The 27,263-nt window shown below is 44.0% G+C and overlaps 1 protein-coding gene across 1 annotated transcript in view; it reads right to left on the reverse strand.

Annotated features, from left to right (window-relative positions):
• Positions 1–27,263, reverse strand: part of tmprss15 (transmembrane serine protease 15) — a 39,478-nt gene that overhangs the window by 12,165 nt on the left and 50 nt on the right. The window contains exons 1-13 of the mRNA XM_080866565.1: positions 26,420–27,263; positions 26,217–26,341; positions 25,990–26,057; positions 25,738–25,880; positions 19,643–19,771; positions 19,450–19,569; positions 18,786–18,891; positions 7,803–7,912; positions 7,581–7,721; positions 7,360–7,509; positions 7,160–7,265; positions 3,194–3,338; positions 2,970–3,111 (exon numbers count right to left, since the gene is read on the reverse strand). The exon at positions 26,420–27,263 is cut by the window's right edge and continues 50 nt beyond it. Coding sequence (XP_080722691.1) covers positions 2,970–3,111; positions 3,194–3,338; positions 7,160–7,265; positions 7,360–7,509; positions 7,581–7,721; positions 7,803–7,912; positions 18,786–18,891; positions 19,450–19,569; positions 19,643–19,771; positions 25,738–25,880; positions 25,990–26,057; positions 26,217–26,341; positions 26,420–26,531 — 1,597 coding nt within the window. The 5' untranslated portion in view covers positions 26,532–27,263. The remainder of the gene's footprint in view (positions 1–2,969; positions 3,112–3,193; positions 3,339–7,159; positions 7,266–7,359; positions 7,510–7,580; positions 7,722–7,802; positions 7,913–18,785; positions 18,892–19,449; positions 19,570–19,642; positions 19,772–25,737; positions 25,881–25,989; positions 26,058–26,216; positions 26,342–26,419) is intronic.

The following is a 27,263-nucleotide window of genomic DNA, read 5'->3' on the forward strand; positions in this document are numbered from 1 at the left end:
TGGGTGGGGTTTGTTTCTCACTGCAAGCTCTGCATGCAGCGCTGCGGGGGCTTTTTGTTTTCCTCTGCTGGGATAACTTGTTTGGACACACCTTCTCATTTAATAGTTTTTCTTTATTTTCATGACTGTCTACATTGTAGATTCTCACTGAAGGCATTAAAACTATGAATGAACACATATGGAATTATGTAGTAAACAAAAGTATGAAGTAACTCCAAACATGTTTTATGTTTTAGATTCCTCCAAATAGCCACCCTTTGCTTTGATTACTGCTTTGCACACTCTTTGGCATTATCTCAAGGAACTTGAGGTGACTGTATATCAAAAAAAAATTCTGGTACTCTACCAGAGGCCTGAGAGCTTCAGGGTCCTGCAGTATCTTACCTGTTCCTAGGACGGAGATCTCTGATGTTGTTTCTGGGATCTGTTGGAGCCACTCGCCCAGTTTGGGGATCACTGAATGGTCTGATTACCACTGGGACCACTGTTACCTTCACCCTCCACATCTTCTCGAGCTCTTCTCTGAGCCCTTGGTACTTCTCCAGCTTCTGGTGTTCCTTTTTCGTGACGTTGCTAAAATTTGGTATAGCTACATCTATCACTTGGGATGTCTTCCTCTGCATGTCTACCACCACTATGTCCGGTTGGTTAGCCATCACCATTTTGTCCGCCTGTATCTGGAAGTCCCACAGGATCTTAGCTCGGTCATTCTCCACCACCCTTGGGGGCGTCTTCTGGACCTCCAGACCATATTCGGCATAGATGTTCCTGTACACTATGCCGGCCACTTGGTTATGGCGTTCCATGTATGCCCCGCCTGCTAGCATCTTACACCCTGCTGTTATGTGCTGGATTGCCTCAGGGGCATCTTTACACAGCCTGCACCTGGGGTTTTGCCTGGTGTGATAGACCCCAGCCTCTATGGATCTTGTGCTCAGAGCTTGTTCTTGTGCTGCCATGATTAGTGCCTCTGTGCTGTCTTTCAGTCCGACTTTGTCCAGTCACTTTTAGAATTTCTGGATATCAGCCATCTCCGCTATCTGCTGGTGGTACATACTATGCAGGGGCCTGTCCTTCCATGAAGGCGCCTCCTCATCCTCCTCAGTCTTGGGTTTCTACAGCCTGAGGTATTCACTGAGCACGGCTGGGGCCATCTTACTGATGTATTTGTGGATGTTTGTTGTCTCATCCTGGACCGTGGTGCTGACACTCACCAGTCCCCGGCCTCCTTCCTTCCGCTTAGCGTACAGCCTCGGGGTGCTGAACTTGGGGTGAAACCCTCCATGCATGGTAAGGAGCTTTCTTGTCTTGATGTCAGTGGCTTCTATCTCCTCCTTTGGCCAACTTATTATCTCAGCAGGGTACCTGATCACGGGCAGGGCGTAGGTGTGCTGACTTCTTAGGACTTGCCTGACCCTCTGCATGTGCCTGTTCATCTTAGCCGCTATGACACGAGCTTCCACGTGGTACTGAGGCAGGTTATTGGTCGGTAGTTGGAGGGGACCGATCCCTTCTTGGGGTCCTTGAGGATCAGGACTGTCTGGCCTTTGGTTAGCCATTCTGGGTGTCTCTTGTCAACTAGCAGCTGGTTCATTTGTGCTGCCAGGTGCTCGTGGAGTGCAGTCAGCTTCTTTAGCCAGTAGGTGTGAATCATGTCATGGCCTGGTGCTGTCCAACTCTTCATACTAGAGACCCTTTCTTGGATATCTGCCACTGTGATGGTTACTGGACCCTGTTCAGGGAGGTTGCTGTGGTCTGCCCTCAGATCCACTAGCCACGGAGCATTGCTGTTATGGGTTACGTCCTTCTTCCATGTGCTCTTCCAGTATTGTTCCGTCTCCAGCATGGTGGTGCTGTTCTCATATTGTTCCCCTGCAAATGAGAGTACACCTTGGCTGGTTCTGTGGAGAACAGCTGGTTTATTCTCCTGCCTTCGATCTCTCTGGTGTACCTCTTCAAGTGGGTGGCCAAGGCTGTGAATCATTGCTTGGCAGTTTCCAAGGCCTCAGGTATGGACAGCTTGCTGTACTTCTTAGGCACCTTCTTCATCGCACTTTTCTGCAGCTCCGATAGTTGGCTAACCTCCCTCTGTGCTACCTTGATCTTAGCCTCTAGCCTCCTTCTCCATGCTGCCCCATGTGGCTGTTCAACTTATATCCAAGCATCTCATTGATCACTGTTGCCGTGGTGTAGATCAGCTTGTTAGTGTTGATAATCGTGGCTGTAGGTATCATCCGTAGTGCTGCATTAACATCATCTAGCAGACCTTCTGAGGGCACTTCATGTAGTCTTGGTAACTGGCTATGGGGGGGCCGTGGTTTCAAGCTTGGCCATGATCTTTCAGGTCAGTTCCTCTCACACTCAACGATCCTTCTTTTGTCGCAATTGGGGCTTAGTACCCAATCTCGGGTGGGGGTGATGATATCTCCCCCCTGACCTGGCATCCTGACTCCTCCTTGCCGTAGCATTTGTGTTGTACCTCGCCAATCTCTAGCTGTGAGAGCAGTCCCTTCTTTCGAATGTTGGAACACCAAGCTAATAGTCTATCTATCTATCATCCATAACTATAGATAGATAAATACACACGCCATCAAACGATTTAACTCCCTGCTGCAGGTGCGGGGGAGGGGAAACAGGAGGACAGAGGGGGGCGGGACCAACTAAGCTGCAGTGTTTTTTGACTTACAATAGTTGAAATGTGCAACAAACTTTGGCTGTCTGCATCTCATCAATGAGTATATTTCACTAGTATTCTGATTTATTCTTATTATATATTCTGTATTTATATATGTGTGTGTGTATATATGCTATAGTTTTATGCTAATGTTCGTACTCTCTCATTCCCCTTTATTTGATATTCTAACTCTGCAACTTCTGTCGGTGTTCTGCTAATCTAATCTAATCTGATCTAATCTGATCTAATTTGATCTAATCTACTTGGTATGGGGAGGGGGGGATTTTTTTCTCACCTGGTATGGGGGATGTGGTTGTTGGAGGTGGTACATTGGTGGGTTCAGGGTGGGCGGGCCCACAGGCATCAGAGGTCAGTGTGATGTCATCCAGAGCAATGTCATTCAACATCCCTCCTTTCTTCAGAGCTTCAAACGCCACCTTCAGAGGTCAGAGGTCATGCCAATGAATCACTTATTGATCACCTGACTGATCTGTGGACTTCCTGTGTGATTTCACTGACCATAGCCTCTGATGTCAGGTTAAGGGTCACCTGGCCATAGTTCCAGGTGTCGCCATAGTCACCATCTTTCTGGAATATGGTAACATCAGATTCCATCAGCAGCCGGACTCTGAGCTGGTGAACATCCTGTCCAAACATGTGGTACCTGCCCACAGAGTTATTCACCATAATCAGATCACATCTGTACGCTGATTGTGCAGTTTAATTCAGAGCAGCTTAAAATACCATGTAAGGCTGCCACTAAATTAACAGATTGCTTGGACAGGTTGAACACTTAGAAATGTAAAAATACATAAAAATGTTATGTAGAACTGTGAGGATCACTCTTCAAACCTTTGATCTGATTTAAATAAACACAAGGTAATTAGGAAGATAGAACCTAGCTGGGGAAAACAAAGCACAGGTGAACTAAATCAGACTAATGAGATAGGGGAAGGAAAGCAGAACACAATGCACACTGGACAAGAGACTATCAAAATAAGACAGGAAGTAATGAACACAGTGACCCAGGCCTAGAGACACAAACTTGACCAGAGACAGAAGCCAAAAACACAGAGACAAGACTGAGGGTACGGAATAGGAATACAAAGGACCATGACAATGCCAGCCCACTCAGCTGAACCCACTCACCTGATACCCTATTATTAGCAATCAAGAGGCGCTCTATCTTCAACCGGGTCAAGTTGAACTACAAACACCACCAAGTGTGGTTCAATTTCTTACTCTTAAAACCCCCAAATTACTATCCAAAATATACAGAATGCTTTCTAAAACAGATGAATCAATATCACTTCCTATTGCAAAATGGGAAGCGGATTTATCAGTTAACTTAGACCTAAACTTCTGGTCTCAGATTTGCCTAAAAACCTTTCATCTAATTAGAAATCCCAGTCTTCAATTAATTCAATAAAAAATACTACATAGAGTGCACTATACAGGTTATCGGATGTTCAAGATGGGTTATACGTCTACCAACAACTGCTCACACTGCCAAACCAATTCACCGGACAATTATATCCACGCTCTTTGGTTCTGTCCACCAGTTCAGAAGTTTTGGCGCGAGATATGTGAAGACTTATCAAGAACACACATGCATCAACACTACAATGTCAAGAGAAAATCCACGGGCATTCAAAATAACATAGGCTCTGACTCAGTTTATTGCTCTGGATGATCAGCCACTGTCAGTCGTGGAAAACATAGGATTTTGCCGTCTTCTCAGCATACTCGAGACGCAATATGAGATTCCCAGCCACCCATACATCACGGGCATAATGGTGCCAACACATTTTGAAAAGGTAAAAAAAACACATGCATAATCTCATGCATCAGGTTTCAGCCTTAAGTTTCACTACAGACATTTGGACAAGCAGTGTGCGCTCGATGTCACGCCTCAGTTTAACGGCGCAGTGGATTGATGAGGAGTTTGTTCGTCATCAAGTCACACTACATGCAAAGTCGTTCAGGGGCTCGCACACTAGCTAAACCATCGCAGCTGCTTTTCAATAGCATGCCCCAGATGTGGGATATACTGAAGACGTCCATCCACATAGTGCTCCGGGACACCGCAAAAAATGTGATAAAGGCCATGAGTGATGGTGAGCTGCCCAGCCTACCTTGTACTGCTCACACTCTCCAGCTGGTTGTTCATGAGGGCCTTCTGTCACTGAAGAGTGTTGCTGATGTGGTGGCAGTTTGCCGCAAAATAGTTGGACATTTTAAACATTCTGCTCTGGCCAGCTCCCGTCTCAAATACATTCAATTACAGATCAACCAGCCTGAGAAACGGCTCCAGCAAGCTGTTCAGACCCACTGGAACAGCACGTTTTATATGATACAATCATTGATTGAGCAGAAACGGGCTCTGGGAATATTCGTGTCTGAATATGGACTCCCTGATACGCTCATGACTCACCAGTGGACATTGCTGGAGAAAGTGATATCTGTTCTGGGTCCATTCGAGGAGTTAACTCGAAAAGTCAGCTCTGCAGATGCAGACATCACTCCAGCAGTCACAGTGCTCCACAGATTTCTAACAAGGAAGACTGATGAGGACCATGGGATCAAAGCAATGAAAGGAACCTTGGCTGCAGCTGTCAGGACGCGGCTCACTGATGTGGAGGAAAACCCACTCTATAGCATCGCCACTCGACTCGATCCCAGGTGAGTGTGTGCCTGTGTGTTTACCTTTGACTGTGTGTGACTGTAATTGTGTGACTGTGTGTGAATATGACTCTATGCAACTGTGTGTATCTGTGACTGTGTAGTTAACTGTGTGAGACTCCAGCGTTCAGATTGGCTATCTATATGTGAATATGAGTGTGTATGTATCTGTGTGTGACTGCAAAAAAATAGGATGCTAACCTATTGTCAGCTAACTTTTTTCTTTCTCTGTTTTAAATATAAACATCGTTTTTTTTCCAGCACCATAGCTGCTGGAAATGCCAAAGAGATTCTGCAACTTGAGCTGCTAAGGTTGCCTGGAGACAAGCAGGAACATCATGACCTGAATGAACCACCTTCAAGAAAAGCACGCAGTAACCAGCCCACTACTAGTCTGGACAGCATGTTTGATGAAATTGCTGATTAGGCACCAGCATCGGTGGGCAGAGTTGTGGTAGGTTCTAGTGTAGACTTGGAGACGTATCTTGGAGAGGCCGCAATTTTACGAGAAGACAAATCACAACAATAAAAAATGTTATGTGAATCTGAAAGCTGTAGACAGCACTAAATTGTTCACTGTTATTTTGTTTGGATATATGATGGATATTCTGCAATCATTTAACAGAAGTGTTTATTTTATTCTGAAACATAATTTTTATTTATTTTATTCTGAACAGAAGTGTTTATTTTTCAATCTGAAAGCTGGAGACAGTCCGATATAGTTCACTGATATTTGTTGTTTAAAATGTGGATACTCTGCAATAGGTTCATTAATGTTATGTCTGAAAGCTGGAGACAGTTCAAAATACTTTAGTTATTTTGTTTGTTTGTTTACAATATGGACATTTTGCAATAATTTAACAGAAGTGTTTATTTTTTAATTGAAATTTTATTTTTCTGGTCATTTTTATTAATGTTTTATTTTTTATCAGCAGAGAATAAAATAAAACCTGTCCTCCAATTCACTGAATTTTTTTTCATGTGTGTGGTGGAAGTATTGGTTTTTGTACTTGTTTTTGGCAAGTAGTCAGATCCAATTTTCGCTATTGTATGGGTTTAAAAAGATTTGTACTTTTTTTCTACAGTTCATCCTGGCTTTTTTAGTTTTTCAAAATGAAGCTTTAATGTGCTTCTGTTGTGTAAAAGGTCTCTTTGTAGTCAACAGGTTGCCTTTGCAAGCGGTGTCATGTTTGCTGGAGTTAGATGACACATTTAAAGTCTGCATTTTTCTCTCTGAAGTTTGGCATTTGCGGGGCAAGACTAAAGCTAGGAAGATTATGATGGACCTCTCCCATCCCAACAATGGACTCTTCTCACTGTTGAGGTCTGGAAAGCGCTTCCGCTCCCTCAAGGCCAAAACAGAGAGAATGAGGAGGAGCTTCTTCCCCCAGGCTATTCGGGCCCTGAACCAGGTGTAGGACTGGACTCTCCCACACATCACATGACCACACGCACTCTGGTTTTTCTTCATGCACACTTCCTATAATTTATAATCTCTTTCTGCTATTTGCACATTTTTTTTACTGTAAATTTCTAAGTTAAATCTGTAAATTTTGGATAACCTGTAAATTGTAAATACTGTAAAACCACTGTCATTTAATGGTCGGGTATTGCATTCCACAGCTACAAGCATTTCACCTCATGTCATACTGTGTATGGTTGTGTGTGTGACAAATAAAATTTGAATTTGAAAAAACTCGTTTGAATTACTTGTTCTCTGTCATCCTTGCAGGCTGATTCTACATAAATAGATGATATCACATGAGTGCCCAGTGGTGTAATTTAACAATGATATTTTGTTACCAGAAGCTCAGACACATGGGCTGCATGGATGGAGTCAGAGGAAGGCTGTCGAGCCTGAAGCTCTTCTCCCATTGGCCAGGACTCTTAGAAGTGACAATGTAGAAACCTGATGGCATTCAATACAAACTGATTAATTGGAGTCAATCTTTAAATCATACTGACTGATGATTCAGTAGTAATGATCTCCACGTGAAACTCACCTGAGCTGTTACCCAGCGTGTGGTCGACACTTGGGCCAGTTAAAGTCGGAAAAGTGGGGCCTCTGATTCGAAACCAGTCCCCGTTATCATCTTGCTGCTGCCTCCAGAAACACATGCCCTGCTCGAAGTTGCAGGTGAGCTTCTCCTCGTCTACACACAAAAACACATCAGGTAAAGGGAACGCTCAGAGAACTTGTAATAGTCTGTTTATCACATCTTACTTGACAGCGTGGAAATGTTGGCTGCACTGTACGTGGCTATGAACCCTGACAGATTGTTGATATCATCAGAGGTGAACTCCACAGTTGATTGGTCGGTCAGCAGCCACACATTTCCAGGAGAGGTGGAGCCTGAGAACTGAGCTGCCAATCATTAAAACAGGAGGTGAGCCATAGGGTTAAGGATAGCAGTTGTGGTCTGTTCAGACTGACTGTGGGATTCACCTGTGAAGACTTTGTTTGGTCCCACACCTTCATAAAGCCTCAGAGTGTCGCTGTTTTCTTCAGTTTCAAAATGAGGGAAGGTAACCTGAACTGAAAGTCCGTCATCAACCCTGAAAACAACACAACTCTTTATTAGTGAATGAAAGAGCTTGTTTTAATGTCTGTTTTACAAAGAACTCACCATTCATGTGTTGGGGTGTGTCTGTTACACTGAGTGTTATTCAAATTCAAATCAAATTCAAATTTTATTTGTCACACACACACAACCATACACAGTATGACATGGGGGTGAAATGCTTGTAGCTGTACAATGCCCGACCATTAAATGACAGAAGAAAAGTTTTACAATATTTACAATTTACAGGTTACTACAGAATTTACAAATTAACTTAGGAATTTACAGTAAAGAATGTGCAAATAGCAGAAGAGATTATAAAGATTATAAATTATAGGAATTATAGGATTATAGGAAATGTGTGGTGGTGCGTGTGGTGACGTGTGTGAGAGTCCAGTCTTATAGTGACGTGTTTGGGAGAGTCCAGTCCTACACCTGGTTCAGGCCCCGAATAGCCTGGGGGTAGAAGCTCCTCCTCATTCTCTCTGTTTTGGCCTTAAGCGCTTCCCAGACCTCAACAGTGAGAAGAGTCCATTGTTGGGATGGGAGAGGTCCATCATAATCTTCCTAGCTTTGGACTTGCACCGCTTGGTGTAGATGGACAGCAGGTCAGGGAGCTCTGATTGAATGATGCGTTCTGCCGAGCGCACCACTCTTTGCAGATCTCGTCTGTCCTGCTTGGTGCTGTTCCCAAACCAGGTGCAGATGTTTGCCGTCAGGACGCTCTCGATGGTGCAGGAGTAGAAGTTCTTGAGCACCTTCAGTGGCAGATGGAAGTCTCTAAGTCTTCTGAGGAAGAAGAGACGCTGACGGGCTTTCTTAACCAGGGTGTTGATGTGACAGGACCATGACAGGTCCTGAGTGATGTGGACACCCAGGTATCGGAAACTGTCCACTCTCTCCACTGGCGTGCCACTGATGATGAGGGGTTTGTAATTCCTCGCCTGCTTTGTAGTGAAGTCCACGATCAGCTCCTTAGTCTTGCTGATGTTTAGGAGGAGGTTATTCTCCTGGCACCAGGTCTCCAGGTTCCTAATCTCCTCCAGGTAGGCCGTCTCGATGTTGTCGGAGATCAGGCCCACAACAGCAGTGTCGTCAGCAAACTTGACAATGGAGGTGGTGTCGGATGTGGCTACACAGTCATAAGTGTACAGTGAGTACAGCAGGGGGCTTAAAACACAGCCCTGAGGAACTCCAGTGCTGAGTGAGATGGAGGGGGAGACTTGTTTTCCACCCTCACTGATTGGGGTCTGTCTGTGAGGAAGTTGAGGATCCACTGACACAGTGATGAGCTGAGTCCTAGATCCGTCAACTTGGTGAAAAGCTTAGAGGGAATTATTGTGTTGAATGCTGAACTGTAGTCCACGAACAGCATCCTAACATAATTCCCTCTGCCAGTGTCCAGGTGACTCAGGGATGTGTGGAGCAGGTGAGATATGGCATCGTCTGTGGAACGATTAGTCCGGTAAGCAAACTGAAGTGAGTCGATGGTGGGAGGAAGTGAAGAAGTGATGTGATCTCTCATCAGTCTTTCAAAACACTTCATCACAATTGAAGTCAGTGCTACTGGACGGTAGTCATTGTGGCAAGCGGGCTGTTGTTTCTTTGGAACAGGAACAATAATGGACTGTTTGAAGCACGTGGGAACCACAGCTTGGGCCAGGGAGAGGTTGAAGATCTCCGTGAACACCGGTGGGGCAGGGGCTGAGCCTTGTAACAGTTCTTGAACGGGGTGTAGCAGTGGTCTAATGTCCTCGTGGGGCAGTTGATGTGCTGGTGAAGGTTGTGAAATGTCCGTTTGAGATTCACTCTGTTAAAATCTCCCATAACAATGAGTGCGGCATCTCGGTGAAGTGTTTGTTGATGTGTGAGAGCCTCATGTAGCTCACATAAGGCATGTTACTGTGTGTGTGTGTAACCCATGTGAAATACAGGGCTTCAAAATCCCTTTTTGTAATCTAAGGCTATAGCCTGTTATTGTCACAAGGGGGCGCTGTGATGCAGTCTTGTGTTCTGATGACCTTGCGTCTAGTGCGCAGGAAGTATTACCTCTCTCTTCCTGTGAGATTTTCCCTCTGATGGCGGTCAAGTACGTGTCGGAGCGCATGGAAAAAGTATCTTGGTGTGCAATACTGCAACCCGGTTAATGAGACCAGATTGTTTTACGTATAAATGCTAATAAGGTACTCTTTTATTAGGCCCCGAACTCTGACCACAAAGGGAATAACGTCTGTCAAGTTATTTGTGTCTGAAAATCCCGGTGAGTCACGTGCTTTCGTTAGCTACCTGTTAAGTTAGATAATGTATTTCACTAGCTGATTCAGCTCAGAAACCTTTGAACAAAAACCAATCGGGAGCTATGAGAATCTGGCGTGTTGTTTCACTTCTCCTGTTGTTCTTTACAGTGTGTTATAAGTGTTGAATGCTTTGAGCTAAACGATGCCGATGCTAGATGCGATGCTAGCTGCTAATAGCTGTTAGCCACCCCACCCCGCTGAAGCCATATTCCGATCGGGGAGGTATTCAAGTAGAAGCAATAGCTCTGTTTATATTAGAATGGTTATGTCTTAATAGATATGAGCATATTTCAAGTTTAATAGTATTTGCACTGAATTAAGTTACATTTTCTTGTAAGCCTTAAGGATGAATGTCACTTTCATTGCTATGACTGTTTACATTACTGTTTAAGCTGCTGATGTTCTTTGTTGTGATATAATTTTGATAAAATTGTTGATACTGGTACAAACAAGTTACTGTAACTCTTGTAACTTGGTAAAGCTAAAGGGAATGCCATTTGTGATTAATACATTTGGAAAAGAAGTTAATGAGCTCATGTTAAGAACACAAAATGGGAAAAGAAATTGATTGTTCTGCACTGTTTGTGTAGATTGGTTTTTTTGAACTACTAGAAGAATTCTGGAGAACCACTGACGGCGAGAACAGCCCAAATGAGATCCTGGATGATCGTGAAATGGTGTGGCCAGCCATGCGATCGGATTGTGGGATTTGCCTGAGAAACTGATTCAAGCAACCCTGGATTACAGATAAGCCCTATGCACTACTTTTCCTACCCGGATAATAGGGTTTGCACACTGACAATTCCCCTACAGTACACCTGTTTGGGTTTTCAACGACTTTAAAGGACAATTCAAACTTCACAACAGGAACACTTTAATCTGTTTCATTCATTCCCAAGAGCTCTGATACTGTTCAGTATAAATCTTCCATTTAAATGTCTTTATTTTGTTTTGTTTTACATGTATTCACCTTTAAAATGCACTATTAGTGTGCAATTTGGGTTATTGTGTTGTATATGTATATAAATGGTACTGAGGCAATAAAGGTCCCAGTTATTCACTTCCAAGCCAACTCCTTTTGTGAGTCCCCAAAACAAAACCTCCTCCTGAACCTAGTAAGATGTCTAGGGTCTCTATTTGAAGTGAGAGCGTACTGGTCCTGAGTAGAGGCGCTACATGTGTTACAGGGACCTATTAGGACATCCTGATATTAATGAATTACAGTAAATGGCCTGTATTTATATAGCACTTTACTTAGTCCCTATGGACCCCAAAGCGCTTTACACATTCAGTCATCCACCCATTCACACACACTGGTGATGGCAAGCTACACTGTAGCCAGAGCTGCCCTGGGGTGCACTGACAGAGGCGAGGCTGCCGGACACTGGCGCCACCGGGCCCTCTGACCAGTAGGCAGTGTTGGGGAGTAACGGAATACATGTACCGCCGTTACGTATTTAGAATACAAAATATGAGTAACTGTATTCCGTTACAGTTACCGTTTAAAAAGGTGGTATTCAGAATACAGTTACTTTGTTGAAATAAATGGATTACACTGCGGTACTTTCCTGTTTCATATTGTCGCGGGTCAGGACTGTTTGGGTTTGTTTGACAGCTACGTTCTGTTGTTCCAGGCGGCAGCGTTACGGTTGCCATGGTTACAGGGCGACGCTCTCTCTCTCTCTCTCTGCGTGTTTCCTGGGTGAGAGAGCGCCTTTTCGTTGTTGTTGTTGTTGTTGTGCTAAGCTAACAGGCAGAATGCTACAAGCATAGCTCTAAAGAATGTAGCATCATGGGCAGTGTAGTTCGTGCTGCAGGGAGAATGGACTGCCATACACGTTATGTGTCTGTGAGCGCGAGGAGGGAGAAAAAGGGGAGTGGAAAGGTACGAGTTGTCATCGAGCAAAAACGGGAGCTGGAAGCATGTAAATATAATAATAACCACTTCAGCCAAGAAGAGAGCCTGACGAGCCCAGTTGTAAGTAAGCTATTAAGACTCGACTGTACACCGTGTTCGTGTTTTCCTCCGAAAACAATAAGTTCCGTTGGAGCAGCCTTTCAACGCCTCTCTCTGTCTCTCGCAAGAAAAGTTGACCCACACAACAAAGTAAAGCTATTTTTCGGCTACGAGCCGACAGGGACCCCGCCGTATTAGTCAGAGGTCCCTTTACTACAGTTTGGAGTCGCGGACCTTCAGTAATAGTAATAAATCACACAGCAATAGTACATTCATGTTGTTGTAAAAAGCATGGTAATATATTAAGTAATCCAAAGTATTCAGAATACGTTACTGTCATTGAGTAACGGAATACGTTACAGAATACATTTTGGGGCATGTATTCTGTATTCTGTAATGGAATACATTTTAAAAGTAACCTTCCCAACCCTGCCAGTAGGCAACAGATGAAGTGTCTTGCCAGTGGTTTGTATCATATCTATCTAATAGACTCCAGTTTGTGCATGTAAATGGAGAGTCCTCTTCACACACTGAGGTTAATTATGGAGTTCCACAGGGTTCAGTGCTAGGACCAATTCTGTTTACATTATACATGCTTCCCTTAGGCAGCATCATTAGAAGACATAGCATACATTTACACTGCTATGCAGATGACACCCAGCTCTATCTGTCCATGAAGCCAGATAACACACACCAATGAGTTAAACTGCAGGAATGTCTTAAAGACATAAAGACCTGGATGGCCGCTAACTTTCTGCTTCTTAATTCAGATCAAACTGAGGTTATTGTACTCGGCCCTAAAAAGCTTAGAGATATGGTATCTAACCAGATTCTTACTCTGGATGGCATTACCTTGGCCTCCAGTAACGCTGTGAGGAACCTTGGAGTCATTTTTGACCAGGACATGTCCTTCAACGCACATATCAAACAAATATGTAAGACTGCTTTCTTCCATTTGTGCAACATCTCTAAAGTTAGAAATATCCTGTCTCAGAGTGACGCTGAAAAACTAGTTCATCCCTCTAGCAGATCATTACATGAAGGAACCTTTTAAAAAAACAAGCGCGTCCATGCTCACAGGTGTACACACGGGTGATCACACCCACAAACTACACCCTTTTTGGCTCCTACCTCAAAGCACACTGTGTGCTGTTGATCTTATGTGCTGCACAATAATGTTTAATATTTAGTATTTACTGTCATATTCCCATATTCAAATTCAAATTCAAATTTTATTTGTCACACACACACAACCATACACAGTATGACATGGGGGTGAAATGCTTGTAGCTGTACAATGCCCGACCATTAAATGACAGAAGAAAAGTTTTACAATATTTACAATTTACTACAAAAATTTACAAATTAACTTAGGAAATTACAGTAAAGAATGAGCAAATAGCAGAAGAGATTATAAAGATAAGGATTATAAATTATAGGAATTATAGGATTATAGGAAATGTGTGGTGGTGCGTGTGGTGACATGTGTGAGAGTCCAGTCTTATAGTGACGTGTTTGGGAGAGTCCAGTCCTACACCTGGTTCAGGCCCCGAATAGCCTGGGGGAAGAAGCTCCTCCTCATTCTCTCTGTTTTGGCCTTAAGGGAGCGGAAGCGCTTCCCAGACCTCAACAGTGAGAAGAGTCCATTGTTGGGATGGGAGAGGTCCATCATAATCTTCCTAGCTTTGGACTTGCACGGCTTGGTGTAGATGGACAGCAGGTCAGGGAGCTCTGATTGAATGATGCGTTCTGCCGAGCGCACCACTCTTTGCAGATCTCGTCTGTCCTGCTTGGTGCTGTTCCCAAACCAAACCATATATCATTGTGATGTTGTTTATTCTATTACTCTTGTTCTCTTCTGCTTGTTTTCTTTTTTCTTTCTCAACAGGTGATCCAGGTGATCGATATATGCATTTTTTTTTCTGCCCATTCTGTTGGTTTTTGTTTTTTGCCCTTCTCCCCCGCCCCTCTTCTCAGCTGTTTCTCTTTCCCTCTTTCTTTCTCCCCAGTCAAGTCTGTCCCGTATTCAGCAAGTGAAAATAAAATAAACAATAAAAAGTGAATCAAATGGACCATTACGGCAAGGCTGGGATGGTCAATTTGGTAAAGTAAATCCGTTGGCCATCTTTCTTTGCCTTTAGACAATAATTCTGATGGCAAAAGAGCCAAACGGGACAGGCAAAAAAAAAAAAGAAAAACTAGTTCATGCATTTATTACTTCCAGGCTGGACGACTGTAATTCATTATTATCAGGATGTCCTAAAAACTCCCTGAAAAGCCTTCAGCTGATCCAAAATGCTGCAGCAAGAGTCCTGACAGGGACTAGAAAGAGAGAGCAGGTTTCTCCTGTTTTGGCTTCCTGTTAAATCCAGAATTCAAAATCCTGCTCCTCACATACAAGCTCTTAAATAATCAGGCTCCATCTTATCTTAATGACCTTGTAGTACCATATCACCCTATTAGAGCACTTCGCTCTCGCTCTGCAGGCCTACTTGTTGTTCCTAGAGTATTTAAAAGTAGAATGGGAGGCAGAGCCTTCAGTTTTCAGGCCCCTCTTCTGTGGAACCAGCTTCCAGTTTGGATTCAGGAGACAGACACTATCTCTACTTTCAAGATCAGGCTTCAAACTTTCCTTTTTGCTAAAGCATATAGTTAGGGCTGGACCAGGTGACCCTGAATCCTCCCTTAGTTATGCTGCAATAGACATAGGCTGCCGGGGATTCCCATGATGCACTGAGTTTTTCCTTTCCAGTCTCCTTTCTCACTCACTATGTGTTAACAGACCTCTCTGCATTGAATCATATCTGTTATTAACCTCTGTCTCTCTTCCACAGCATGTCTTTATCCTGTCTTCCTTCTTTCACCCCAACCAATCACAGCAGATGGCCCCGCCCCTCCCTGAGCCTGGTTCTGCTGGAGGTTTCTTCCTGTTAAAAGGGAGTTTTTCCTTCCCACTGTTGTCAAAGTGCTGCTCATAGGGGGTCATATGATTGTTGGGTTTTTCTCTGTATCTATGAAGCGCCTTGAGGCGACTTTTGTTGTGATTTGGCGCTATATAAATAAAATTGAATTGAATTATCCCAGTTTTAATCTCTTTACATTTCCTACCAGTACATTTTAGAATTTATTTTAAAAATGTAATCCTTGGAGTTCAAGCTCCAGCCTGTATTTCTGAACTTCAAGGACCCTACATCTCTTGCAGTTTTAGATCTTCCAGTCAGAAACTGTTACAAGGTATGAAAAAAAGTCATTATCAGCAGAGGTTTCAGGTAAAACCATTGTGAGACCCTGCCTCACCCTATCATGAAACTTATGATAGTGTCTGGGATGGCATCTCAAAACCGGATTGTAGGAGGCAGACCTCTTTCAATCCATCTGTCTTCTCTGTCCAAAATCTTTTCCTGTTGATGTGGCTCTTCTATCTTGTGACTGTTTGGTTTCTCCAATGTAGAGTTCTGAGCATTCCTCGCTGCACTGCACATACACTGTGTTGTTAGGTTTGTGTTTGGGATGAACCAGTTTGTGTCTGAGTGTGTGGCTAGGTCTGAAGTACACTGGGATGTCGTGCTTGGAGAAGACTCTCCTGAGTTTCTCTGATAAACTTGCTACATCAGGGATGATGATGTTGTTCTGTTTGTCCTTCTGATCCTCCCTCGTTGGTGTCTGATGTTCTTTTCTGTGCATCATTGCTGATTTGAATGCCTTGGAATGCCTTGCCTCAAGGCTTAGAGTGAACATTTTCTGCCCGGTGGTGTAGGGTCCTGATTATTCCAAGTTTGTGTTCCAGAGGGTGGTGGGAGTCAAAGAGGAGGCACTAGTCTGTGTGTGGGCTTCCGGTAAACTGCGGTGTTGAGGTTTCCATTCTCCTCAATGTGCATGGCACAGTCCAGAAACAGCAATCAGTTATCCTTTGTGTCTCACCTGGTGAACTTTATGTTTTTATCCACTGAGTTGATGTGAGCAGTGAAGGATTCCACTTCTTGGGTTTTGATTTTGACCCAGGTTTAAAAGGGAGTTTTTCCTTCCCACTGTCACTGAAATGCTTGCTCATAGGGGGTCATATGTTTGTTGGGTTTTTCTCTGTATGTATTATTGTAGGGTCTAACTTACAATATAAAGTGCCTTGAGGTGACTGTTGCTGTGATTTGGTGCTGTATAAATAAAGATAAATTTCATTGAAAAAGTTGATTTGAATAAGGGCTCGGAAATGTTGTAGGTGGCTGAGTTTATACTGGTAGAAATGGGTCTGAGTGGGACTCCTTTGTGGAGCTTCAACTTACATGTTATAGCATAGTATGTAGGGTGGTTGTTGGAATTTATTTTTTTTATCTTTAAGGCTAATATCTAACAATTAGCATCCCATATTTTGTGCTTTTCCCCCCCACTGCACACAGTGTATAGTAGAATAGTTTTGGAATCACTCTCATACTAACAGACAGGGAGAGGGCCATTCTTTGGGCCATAAACCTACTGAAATACGCTCTACTCCCATTCTTTAACTGTACAGGCATGACCGGATGACAAGAGGTGGTTGTCATGGTAATGGGAGTGTTGCCTGTAGAATGGTCATCTCAAAATAAGGAGATGTCGGGAAAGTTGCAGAAGAAACATGAGCCGACATCAGACCTAAGGCCACCCTCAACTCTTTTGATCAACCATGTTAACATTTTGTTTTTTTGACCTGCAATAAAAAGTGTTTACTGCATGGGGCGGCAGCTTTTTGTCTCTGAGCCAGAGAGGACATCCATGGCTCCATGTAAAACAATTTAAAATTCTAACAATTTTCATACTAAGTTGTGAAAATAATTGGAGCATATTTTTCTTCGCTATCATAAAAAGCCTAACACGGTCAATGCCTTTATCTTCTTCAAGTTGTTGTAGGCAACTGATGACTGTCTTTTTGTGGGATGCTGTTTTAAGGCTTCATAGGTATGTTTGTCACTGGGGAGTGTAGTATTTTCTGTGTGATTATCAGATTTGTTTGGTGCACCTCCCACGCTCAGGGAAGTGACAGCCTTCTTTTCTTGAATTGTGAAGTTAGACAGAGGAATTATTGCAGTGGAGAGAGTAGCTGAAACCTTCATCGTGATTTGCTCTGTTCAGGTTGTGTTCATTTATTATTCCCTATGGTTTGATGAGATCCACTCTGACCAACTGTTTTTGTTTGCAGTGTATAACATTTCCAAAGTTGCCCTTCTTTTCCTTTAATGTCTTGGACCATCCAAGCCTTGATCCGAACTCTTCCACGGCATGCATTTTTTATTTCTCTTTGATATTTGGGCATATTGGGACCCGATGAATGTAAAAACAAAGAATTACCAGATGTTTTTTTTACCTTGTTTGTGTTTTTAAGAAAAATAAGAGCCACATATGAGGATATTCGTTTAAAATTTTGATAGAACAGTAGCAGTATAATGTCCTCGTAACCAAAATGTGATATCCACATATGTGGACGCCAGGTCCTAGGAGGTTAAAAAAGTAGGGGAGGAGTGTTTTAAGGCTGATTTATCTTGTTCTGGAGTACATCTATTTGTTAGGTGTCGCTGTGTGCAGACAGGAATAGGACCCAAGGTGCAGACTCCGGAGACAGTCGTGAACTCAAAAAGGCTTTAATTTGGTACTCAAAATATAACATAACTGAAAAAACTCAAAACAAACTTAAACTGGAGGAATGACAGAACACACAGCTAGGAAAACGGTAGATCGCGACACGGACACAGAGAAACACTGGGCTTAAATACACAGAGGGAGCAATCAGGGAATGGGTAACAGGAGGGAAACACAGCTGGGACAAATCAGAACTGACGAGACCAAAGAAGCGTAAACTGAACACACTGAGATAAGACACAGACCTTCAAAGTAAAACAGGAAACGCATAACACAGACTGAACAAAGACACAGACTCACATGCAGGCACTACAAAGGGAACAGAGACGTGGGAACAGGGCAGACACAAACACTGACTGAACACGGGGATATAGGAACTTAAGATACACATAGACGCGAACTAGACAAGGGGATGCAGGTGATAGGGGAGACAGAGCAACTAAAGACGACAGAGACATAAGCCATAAGACAGAACTCAAAGAAACCAAAAACTAGAAATTATAAATAATAACATAAACTCAAAAACCCTGGGTCGACGACCCAGGCATCCTAACACTATTGTGAAATGGGCCTGTCTTATCCTTTTTCTGAAACCTGACTGAAACTTTTCAAATAAGCCATTCCTCTGCAAATGACCTGTTAGCAATTACCCTTTCAAGAATGTTTGATATGAAAGGAAGGTTGGAGGTTGGCCTGTAATTAGCTAATAATTATAATTGGTATAATTGCCGGGTCTGGAGATGGTTTTTTTAAGTAACGGTTTAACTACTGCCAACTTGAAGGCCTGTGGTACATAACCGATTATTAGAGATAGGTTGATCATATTTAAGATTGAAGAATTAATTAATGGCAGGACTTCTCTGAGACCCAGACCGAGGACATGCTGGAGAGATTGTATGTGTCGGCTGGCCTGAGAACGCCTCGGTGTGTGTTACAATGTGCGTTATAGAGTGTGCGTTATAGTGTGTGTTACAGAGTGTGTTACAGTGTGTGTATACCAGTCTAACCTGATGATCCAGCGACAGAAGCTGCTGCTGTTGTATTTGTCTGCCTTTGATGAACTGAACAACCCGCTCGGGCCCCTCAGCACAAACTGTCCGTCACATGCTGTTGCTATAAAGACAAGAGTGATGACATCATCACAGGAAGTTAAATGTTTTTAATGAACACTGTGCCCAACCACGTCTATCCCATGTGTACAGGAAAGCATTTGTGGAGATGTTTCTTTAAGAGAGCTTCTGCTTGTGCTGTTTACTGTTTGGGATTAAACTGGGTAGTTTCAATCAGAGAGCCATGGTTACAGTGTAACAGCACAGTCTATTCTACGCTCTGGAAACAAGTGGACCTTTTACATCAACACAACAGACACTAAACTTACCAAAGAGACAGCAAACACAGGAAAAGTGCCCAGTGACATACTGATGAGTTATACACAGCTGCTGTTATTAAACCAGTGAGGCAACCTGGTCTCAGAGCTAAAGCACAGGAGGCGCTGATGGTCTTTATAACAGCGCTCTGAATGCACCACAGCAAAGCCCAGTGCTACTCATCCTCCTGATCATCTCCAGACCATCACACAGACACACACACTCACTCTCAGTGATTCTGCACAGGAGCTCTACAGGTAAACCTCACCACAAACGTCAGATATAAAGAGAAATCGTCACTGACCACAGAGAGCATCAGTTTCATCAGAGGCATCAGGACAGTCGTCCACTCCATCACATAGCTGACTAGTCAGAATACACGTCATCTCATCAGCACAGGAAGTTTGATAAGGGCCACACGTTCCTACAGACATGAGCAGAAAAATGTTAAAATGTCTGCATGAACATCTGGAAGGATGCAGCTGAAGGGGCATCACCTCCTGTAGGGTTGATGCTGGTCCCTGCAGAGGCTGTTGTTCCAGATGTTCGAGATGCAGTTATAGCTGCAGATGTTGTTGCTGCAGATGTTGTTCCAGATGCAGATGTTGTTTCAGATGCCGTTATTTCTGTAGATGTTGTTCCAGATGGAAAAGAATAAAATACAATAGAATAGCACTGCATTGCCAACAAAATTATGGTTGCTCCACACCAATTGTGCTGGAGTAAAGTATAAATAGGAGACAGGAGAAATATATGCTATCAAGAGAAAGGCACACATTGCAGAACAAAGTGCGTGGAAGCAGCATGGAGAAAAGACTTCGACTGAGTACCAAGTCTGTGTGTGTTTCCTGAGTGATGAGGGTTACACAGACCAAATTCAAATCAAATTCAAATTTTATTTGTCACACACACACAACCATACACAGTATGACATGGGGGTGAAATGCTTGTAGCTGTACAATGCCCGACCATTAAATGACAGAAGAAAAGTTCTACAATATTTACAATTTACAGGTTACTACAGAATTTACAAATTAACTTAGGAATTTACAGTAAAGAATGTGCAAATAGCAGAAGAGATTATAAAGATTATAAATTATAGGAATTATAGGATTATAGGAAATGTGTGGTGGTGCGTGTGGTGACGTGTGTGAGAGTCCAGTCTTATAGTGACGTGTTTGGGAGAGTCCAGTCCTACACCTGGTTCAGGCCCCGAATAGCCTGGGCCAAGAAGCTCCTCCTCATTCTCTCTGTTTTGGCCTTAAGCGCTTCCCAGACCTCAACAGTGAGAAGAGTCCATTGTTGGGATGGGAGAGGTCCATCATAATCTTCCTAGCTTTGGACTTGCACCGCTTGGTGTAGATGGACAGCAGGTCAGGGAGCTCTGATTGAATGATGCGTTCGGCCGAGCGCACCACCCTTTGCAGATCTCGTCTGTCCTGCTTGGTGCTGTTCCCAAACCAGGTGCAGATGTTTGCCGTCAGGATGCTCTCGATGGTGCAGGAGTAGAAGTTCTTGAGCACCTTCAGTGGCAGATGGAAGTCTCTAAGTCTTCTGAGGAAGAAGAGACGCTGCCGGGCTTTCTTAACCAGGGTGTTGATGTGACAGGACCATGACAGGTCCTGAGTGATGTGGACACCCAGGTATCGGAAACTGTCCACTCTCTCCACTGGCGTGCCACTGATGATGAGGGGTTTGTAATTCCTCGCCTGCTTTGTAGTGAAGTCCACGATCAGCTCCTTAGTCTTGCTGATGTTTAGGAGGAGGTTATTCTCCTGGCACTAGGTCTCCAGGTTCCTAATCTCCTCCAGGTAGGCCGTCTCGATGTTGTCGGAGATCAGGCCCACAACAGCAGTGTCGTCAGCAAACTTGACAATGGAGGTGGTGTCGGATGTGGCTACACAGTCATAAGTGTACAGTGAGTACAGCAGGGGGCTTAAAACCAGTGTTGGTCAAGTTACTTGAAAAAAGTAATCAGTAACTAATTACTGATTACTCCCCCAAAAAAGTAATCCCGTTACTTTACTGATTACTTATTTTCAAAAGTAATTAATTACTTAGTTACTTAGTTACTTTTTAAAAACACGATTTACAACCTGAAGAGGTGATAAAGTGATAGATCTTTCAGCCCAATTCTACTTTTTCTACATAATCCATCATACAAAATGTAATCAAATGGAAAAGTCTCTTTTTTTAACTTGTTTTATCAGTTTTAATCTTTTAACTTTATGCATCAAGCAAAACATTTAATTATATGCAACATTCTCTGACTTGAATAAATTAGTTTAACATTTAAACCTATTTTCTACACATTCCAGCTCATAAAATAAAATATTTTTTGTGTTTTCACTCACTCTTTCAAACAGATGCAAGTAAAACACAGCAGAAAATAAATAAAGTCAAAGACTCAGCGGTCCTTTTGCTCTATTTTCACCTGTAAAGCAGGAGCAGGGTAGGCGGAGGGTTACCCTGGTGCAGGTGTGCCGCGGTCAGTGGAAGAATCCGCGAGTTTCTCTGTGAGTTTCCCATCACGTCGTAGCTACTCGGTGCTTGTTGGAAGTTTAGGGGTTTTTTTCGCTGTAAAAAGAAGTTTTCTTCCCACGCACGATGGACGCTAATGTTTTTGTCACTTTTTATGGAATCAAACTCAAAGTAAGGTCAGTACTTCCACACTTTAAACGCTGCACGCTCATACTCTCTCCCACACTTGATATATTATCCATTGTTGATCTGCACACAGCTGCTGTCACCAACGTCGCACTTGCTTACGTCACTGTCATGAGACATTCTCGCAAAAAAAATCACGGTTTTAGTAACGCAGTAACGCAGCGTTCCTACGGGAAAGTAACGGTAATCTAATTACTGATTTTGCAATAGTAATCCCTTACTTTACTCGTTACTTGAAAAAAGTAATCAGATTACAGTAACGCGTTACAAGTAACGCGTTACTGCCCATCTCTGCTTAAAACACAGCCCTGAGGAACTCCAGTGCTGAGTGAGATGGAGGGGGAGACTTGTTTTCCTACCCTCACTGATTGGGGTCTGTCTGTGAGGAAGTTGAGGATCCACTGACACAGTGATGAGCTGAGTCCTAGATCCGTCAACTTGGTGAAAAGCTTAGAGGGAATTATTGTGTTGAATGCTGAACTGTAGTCCACGAACAGCATCCTAACATAATTCCCTCTGCCAGTGTCCAGGTGACTCAGGGATGTGTGGAGCAGGTGAGATATGGCATCGTCTGTGGAACGATTAGTCCGGTAAGCAAACTGAAGTGAGTCGATGGTGGCAGGAAGTGAAGAAGTGATGTGATCTCTCATCAGTCTTTCAAAACACTTCATCACAATTGAAGTCAGTGCTACTGGACGGTAGTCATTGTGGCAAGCGGGCTGTTGTTTCTTTGGAACAGGAACAATAATGGACCGTTTGAAGCACGTGGGAACCACAGCTTGGGCCAGGGAGAGGTTGAAGATCTCCGTGAACACCGGTGCTAGTTGATCAGCGCAGGCTCTAAGGACCCGGCCAGGGATTGCATCTGGTCCTGCTGCCTTCCTGGTGTTCACCCTCCTGAAGGTGTTCCTCATGTCATGCTCTGTGATGACGAATGCATTTTCTTCACTGGTGCACTCCGACCATGGCTCAGATCGGTGGTGGGTTTGACAGGGGTGCGGTGTGGGGAGGTAGTGCTTGTTAACAGTCTGAATGGCTCAGGGTAAGAAGCTATTTGAGTCTGGCGGTGTGGGACTTGACTGACATGAGGCACCAACCGGAGGGCAGTGGGTCAAACAGGTGGTAGACGGGGTGTGAGGGGTCACCTCTGATGGCCCTGGTTTTCCTGAGAAAGGAGGCTCTGGGGTGTTTGAGGGCAGCCAGGGAATTTTTGGGCAGTGTTATGACCCTCTGCACTACCTTTCTGTTCTCAGTCGAGGCCACTGAGTACCAAACACCAGGCAGGAGGAGAGCATGCTCTCCACTGAGGAGCAGAAGGCCAGCAGCAGCTCCTGGTTATTCTTCCTCGGGACACGGAGGAGGTGCAGCTGCTGCTGGGCCTTCTTCACCAGGGCGATGGTGTTGTGGGTCCAGGTGAGATCGGCAGGGAAGTGGGTGCCCAGAAACCTGAAGGTTCAATTTAATTGTATTTATACAGCGCCAACTCACAACACCAGTCGCCTCAAGGCACTTTATATTGTAAGGTAGACCCTACAATAATAAATACAGAGAGTTTGAAGTTTGCAGCTGCTGTTGGGTGTTGGGGGGGCTCTGGGCGTTGTATTGTATTTAGTGAGGGCTTGGATGCCTCTCCACCCTGGCAGAGGTTGTTATCAGTCAGGAAGCACTTGTCATCCACAGTTTTCAGTTAGGATAAACCCAGATGACTTGGTCGCTGTTACATTTTCTAAACAACACTTCATGGAGAAGAACAGACCAAGTGAAGGTCTCCAGGTCCTGCTCCTGAGATCATCATCTGGCCATGATTTAATGACCTGGGTGCTGGGAGAAGTCTGTTTCCTGAGGGGGGTGTAGGCAGGGATGAGGAGCAGAGAGAGGTGGTCAGATTGTCCCACGTGGGGAGGGATGTCGCGCTGTAGGCTTTGTTGCTCTGCATTGCTTCGTAGATGCAGATGTTGTGTTGTCAGGACTCTCTGTAGAGACAGTCAGAGCTTTACTCTGAAATCACTTTGTTTGAATGTGAATCAGAACCTGGTTCAAAGTCTAATTTGAGCAGCTGAAGAGGAATAACCCATGACTCAGGAGGAATAAACACATGAAGCCGTCCCCACCAGACTGAGACTTTTCTCTGCAGAATCCCGAACATGAACCTGTGAGAACCTGTGCAGGTGAGTCGTGCTGTCAGTGTTTTAGTTTAATGTGTCTGAATGTGAACATGGGTACAGCATTATTACCCTTCCTGTGAGAAATGTTGGGTGGGGGGGGGTGGAGCCTATCACAGCTGTCACAGGGAAGGAAGCAGGTCATAACAATCCACTGCATAATAATCATCATTAAAAAAAGTAAACTTAAAGTTAACCTTCAGTTATTTACTGGTAAAAAACAATAAAATAATCCTTATTGGAGACATGTGTGTCAGGTTTGTTTGGGTTAAAGTATGATGGATATCATCTCAGTGGAAGCATCACAGGGCGGGTGCCAAGCACGCTGAAGTCTCCAGTACAATAAAAAATATTGGTATTATACAAACTAATGACATAAACAAAAACATCAGCAAACATCACTCACACGTGTCCCGTTTAACTCGCTGTTGGGTTGTTTTTGTTGCCTTAAAGCTCAGACCTGCACAGGTTCTGTTTTTATCTTTTATGTTCAGCACGTTGAGTGTTTGCATCTCTACTTTCAAGATTAGGCTTCAAACTTTCCTTTTTGCTAAAGCATATAGTTAGGGCTGGACCAGGTGACCCTGAATCCTCCCTTAGTTATGCTGCAATAGACGTAGGCTGCCGGGGATTCCCATGATGCATTGAGTTTTTCCTTTCCAGTCACCTTTCTCACTCACTATGTATTAACAGACCTCTCTGCATTGAATCATATCTGTTATTAACCTCTGTCTCTCTTCCACAGCATGTCTTTATCCTGTCTTCCTTCTCTCACCCCAACCAATCACAGCAGATGGCCCCGCCCCTCCCTGAGCCTGGTTCTGCTGGAGGTTTCTTCCTGTTAAAAGGGAGTTTTTCCTTCCCACTGTCGCCAAAGTGCTGCTCATAGGGGGTCATATGATTGTTGGGCTTTTCTCTGTATCTATTTTTGTACAATCTACTGTACAATATAAAGCACCTTGAGGCGACTGTTGTTGTGATTTGGCGCTATATAAATAAAATTGAATTGAAAATTGAATTGAATTGAAATTGAGTGTGATGGAATAAAACTGATATGAAATGTTTGGAGGTCTGTGAAACCACCAGAACGTGTAAACTTAGGCTTCACATCTTTCACCTCCAAATTAACAGCTGTTATCTCTGTGACATCACACTGTCATGGTTTCGGCTGTGTGGCAGCCAGGAATTGGACCCAAACGCAAACTCACGGGGACACGGGGGATAAACTCAAAAAGCACAGCTTTATTGCTGGAAAAACAGTTCATAAGTTATAGAAAACTAAACTGGGAAAAACTAAATATAACGCTCACCAGAAAACACAGGGAGAATCACACACAGCATGAGGGAGATGTGGACATAAATACACAGTGGGTTAACGAGGGAAGTGGGAGCACACGGGGAACACAGCTGACACAGATAATCGTAACGAGACAGGGCAGGAGGGAACACAACATGAGGCATACTGACGAGAGACTGTCAAAGTAAAACAGGAAGTACACAGAGGTTCAGACAGGAGGAGAGAGAGAGAGCACAGACATAATGGGCTGGGGAAAACATTGAATGAAACACAAGGAGGGGAGGCGAGAGCTCACAGATACAGAGGGGCAGACAGGGGGTAAAAGTCACAAGGGGAAATCAACATTAGGAACAACTTAACAGAGCAACCCAGGAACTGTGGCTTAAATGAAGAACAAAATACAAGAATACATGAAAACTAAGAATGCTGGGCCAGCATGGCCCAGGATCATGACACACACACTCACCTGTGATGCTGATACTCTTTGTGTCGATAACCAAAACTCCACCTTCGATCCCCTGAAGCCCTGCCCCCAGCTGCTGCTCCGCCTCCTTCACATCAATCAGCTGACTGAACCGGAGGGAGAAGGTCACGACCACGCTGCCCCGACTGACGACACAGATCAATAACGAGCATCAATAAACTCGTCATCAGATTTATTAACAGCAGATTAAAGGAACTGATCGATAAAATCAGTTGGGTCGATCAGACATCTGACCTGAAGTCCTGAATCCAACACGACTCATACAGCTGCTGGAGCTCGCTGGTGCTGAACGCCTCAGACACCTGCCGACCAATCAGAGGTGTGTGTTACTTTTCAAGCTAAAACACAATAGCTGCTCCATGAACCTGCTGTCTTTCCACAATACACGCCACTGGCATCTGATTTTTCAGGAAAAAACCGACTGACAACTGTTTTTTCAAAATAAAAGCCTGGGGTCTGACCAGCTGCTGCACGTCGTAGGCCAGAGATTTGAACTGCGGGCTGCTGGAGTTCTTCAACTCTTCGGAGAACACGGCTCCCTCCACGATCGCCATCCGTCCCATCAGCTGCACGGGCTTGGTGGCGCCTTTGCACACAAACAGGAACATCATCGTTATAAAACTTCTGGAGTGATCAGCTGGTTCAAAGCAGACTGCGAGTTTACCTTTGGGCTTCAGGCTCAGCGATGAGACCACGGCCAGGCCAATGCAACAGATGAGCAGAAGTGACGAAACGACGATGAGGAGAATCTCCAGAGATAACAGGCGCCTCTTCATCCTGCATGATTGATACACAATCAATACTCGATCAAACCTATCGATATAATGCCCACCAGGTCACGAGCCACCTCTCTGAGCTCAAGTGTTTCACACTAAAAATTAAGACTTTCCTTTCAAATTAAAACTCCTGCATTTGTCCGCAGACTCACACAGAACCATATTATTCCCACCGTGTACACACAGGAAACACAGAAAACAGAGTAGTGCGCTGCGGCCTGGCCCACAGGATATTACAGCATACATATTTATACACAGAATAAGCTGCATATAACCTGTGCTGCTGTCTGCTGATGGGTTTTATCGTTTTAAACTTCCTGGTTCAGGCTCTCTGGTGTTATCAGCTGCCGTGTTCACTGTTTGAATGAGTGACGCTGTGACTCATTCAACTAAATTCACACTGACAGTAAAGACCGAGATCTGTGTCTGGTACTCTTTGTGCGTAGTACATGTCAGAAACACAGATTCATGGGTATGAAGTTCCCGCGGTCACATTTTAAACTGTTTAGAGGTAAAAGATCTCACCTGCTGCAGACCTCAGATCAGCTGCTCCTTCTCTTTTTCTTCAGGCGTGCAATGACTCGGAATCACAGTGAACGTCTGACTGTAAATCTGATCTGTGATCAGCTTTTATCCAGCTGGAAATGACTAATGACTCATTATCAATATGACAGCTGATAATTAATGATCAACAACACGGGTGCTGTTTGGAGTGCAGAGCCAAAGGAGAAA

Source organism: Rhamphochromis sp. 'chilingali' (assembly GCF_963969265.1).
Source record: "Rhamphochromis sp. 'chilingali' genome assembly, chromosome: 19".
NCBI lineage: Eukaryota > Metazoa > Chordata > Actinopteri > Cichliformes > Cichlidae > Rhamphochromis > Rhamphochromis sp. 'chilingali'.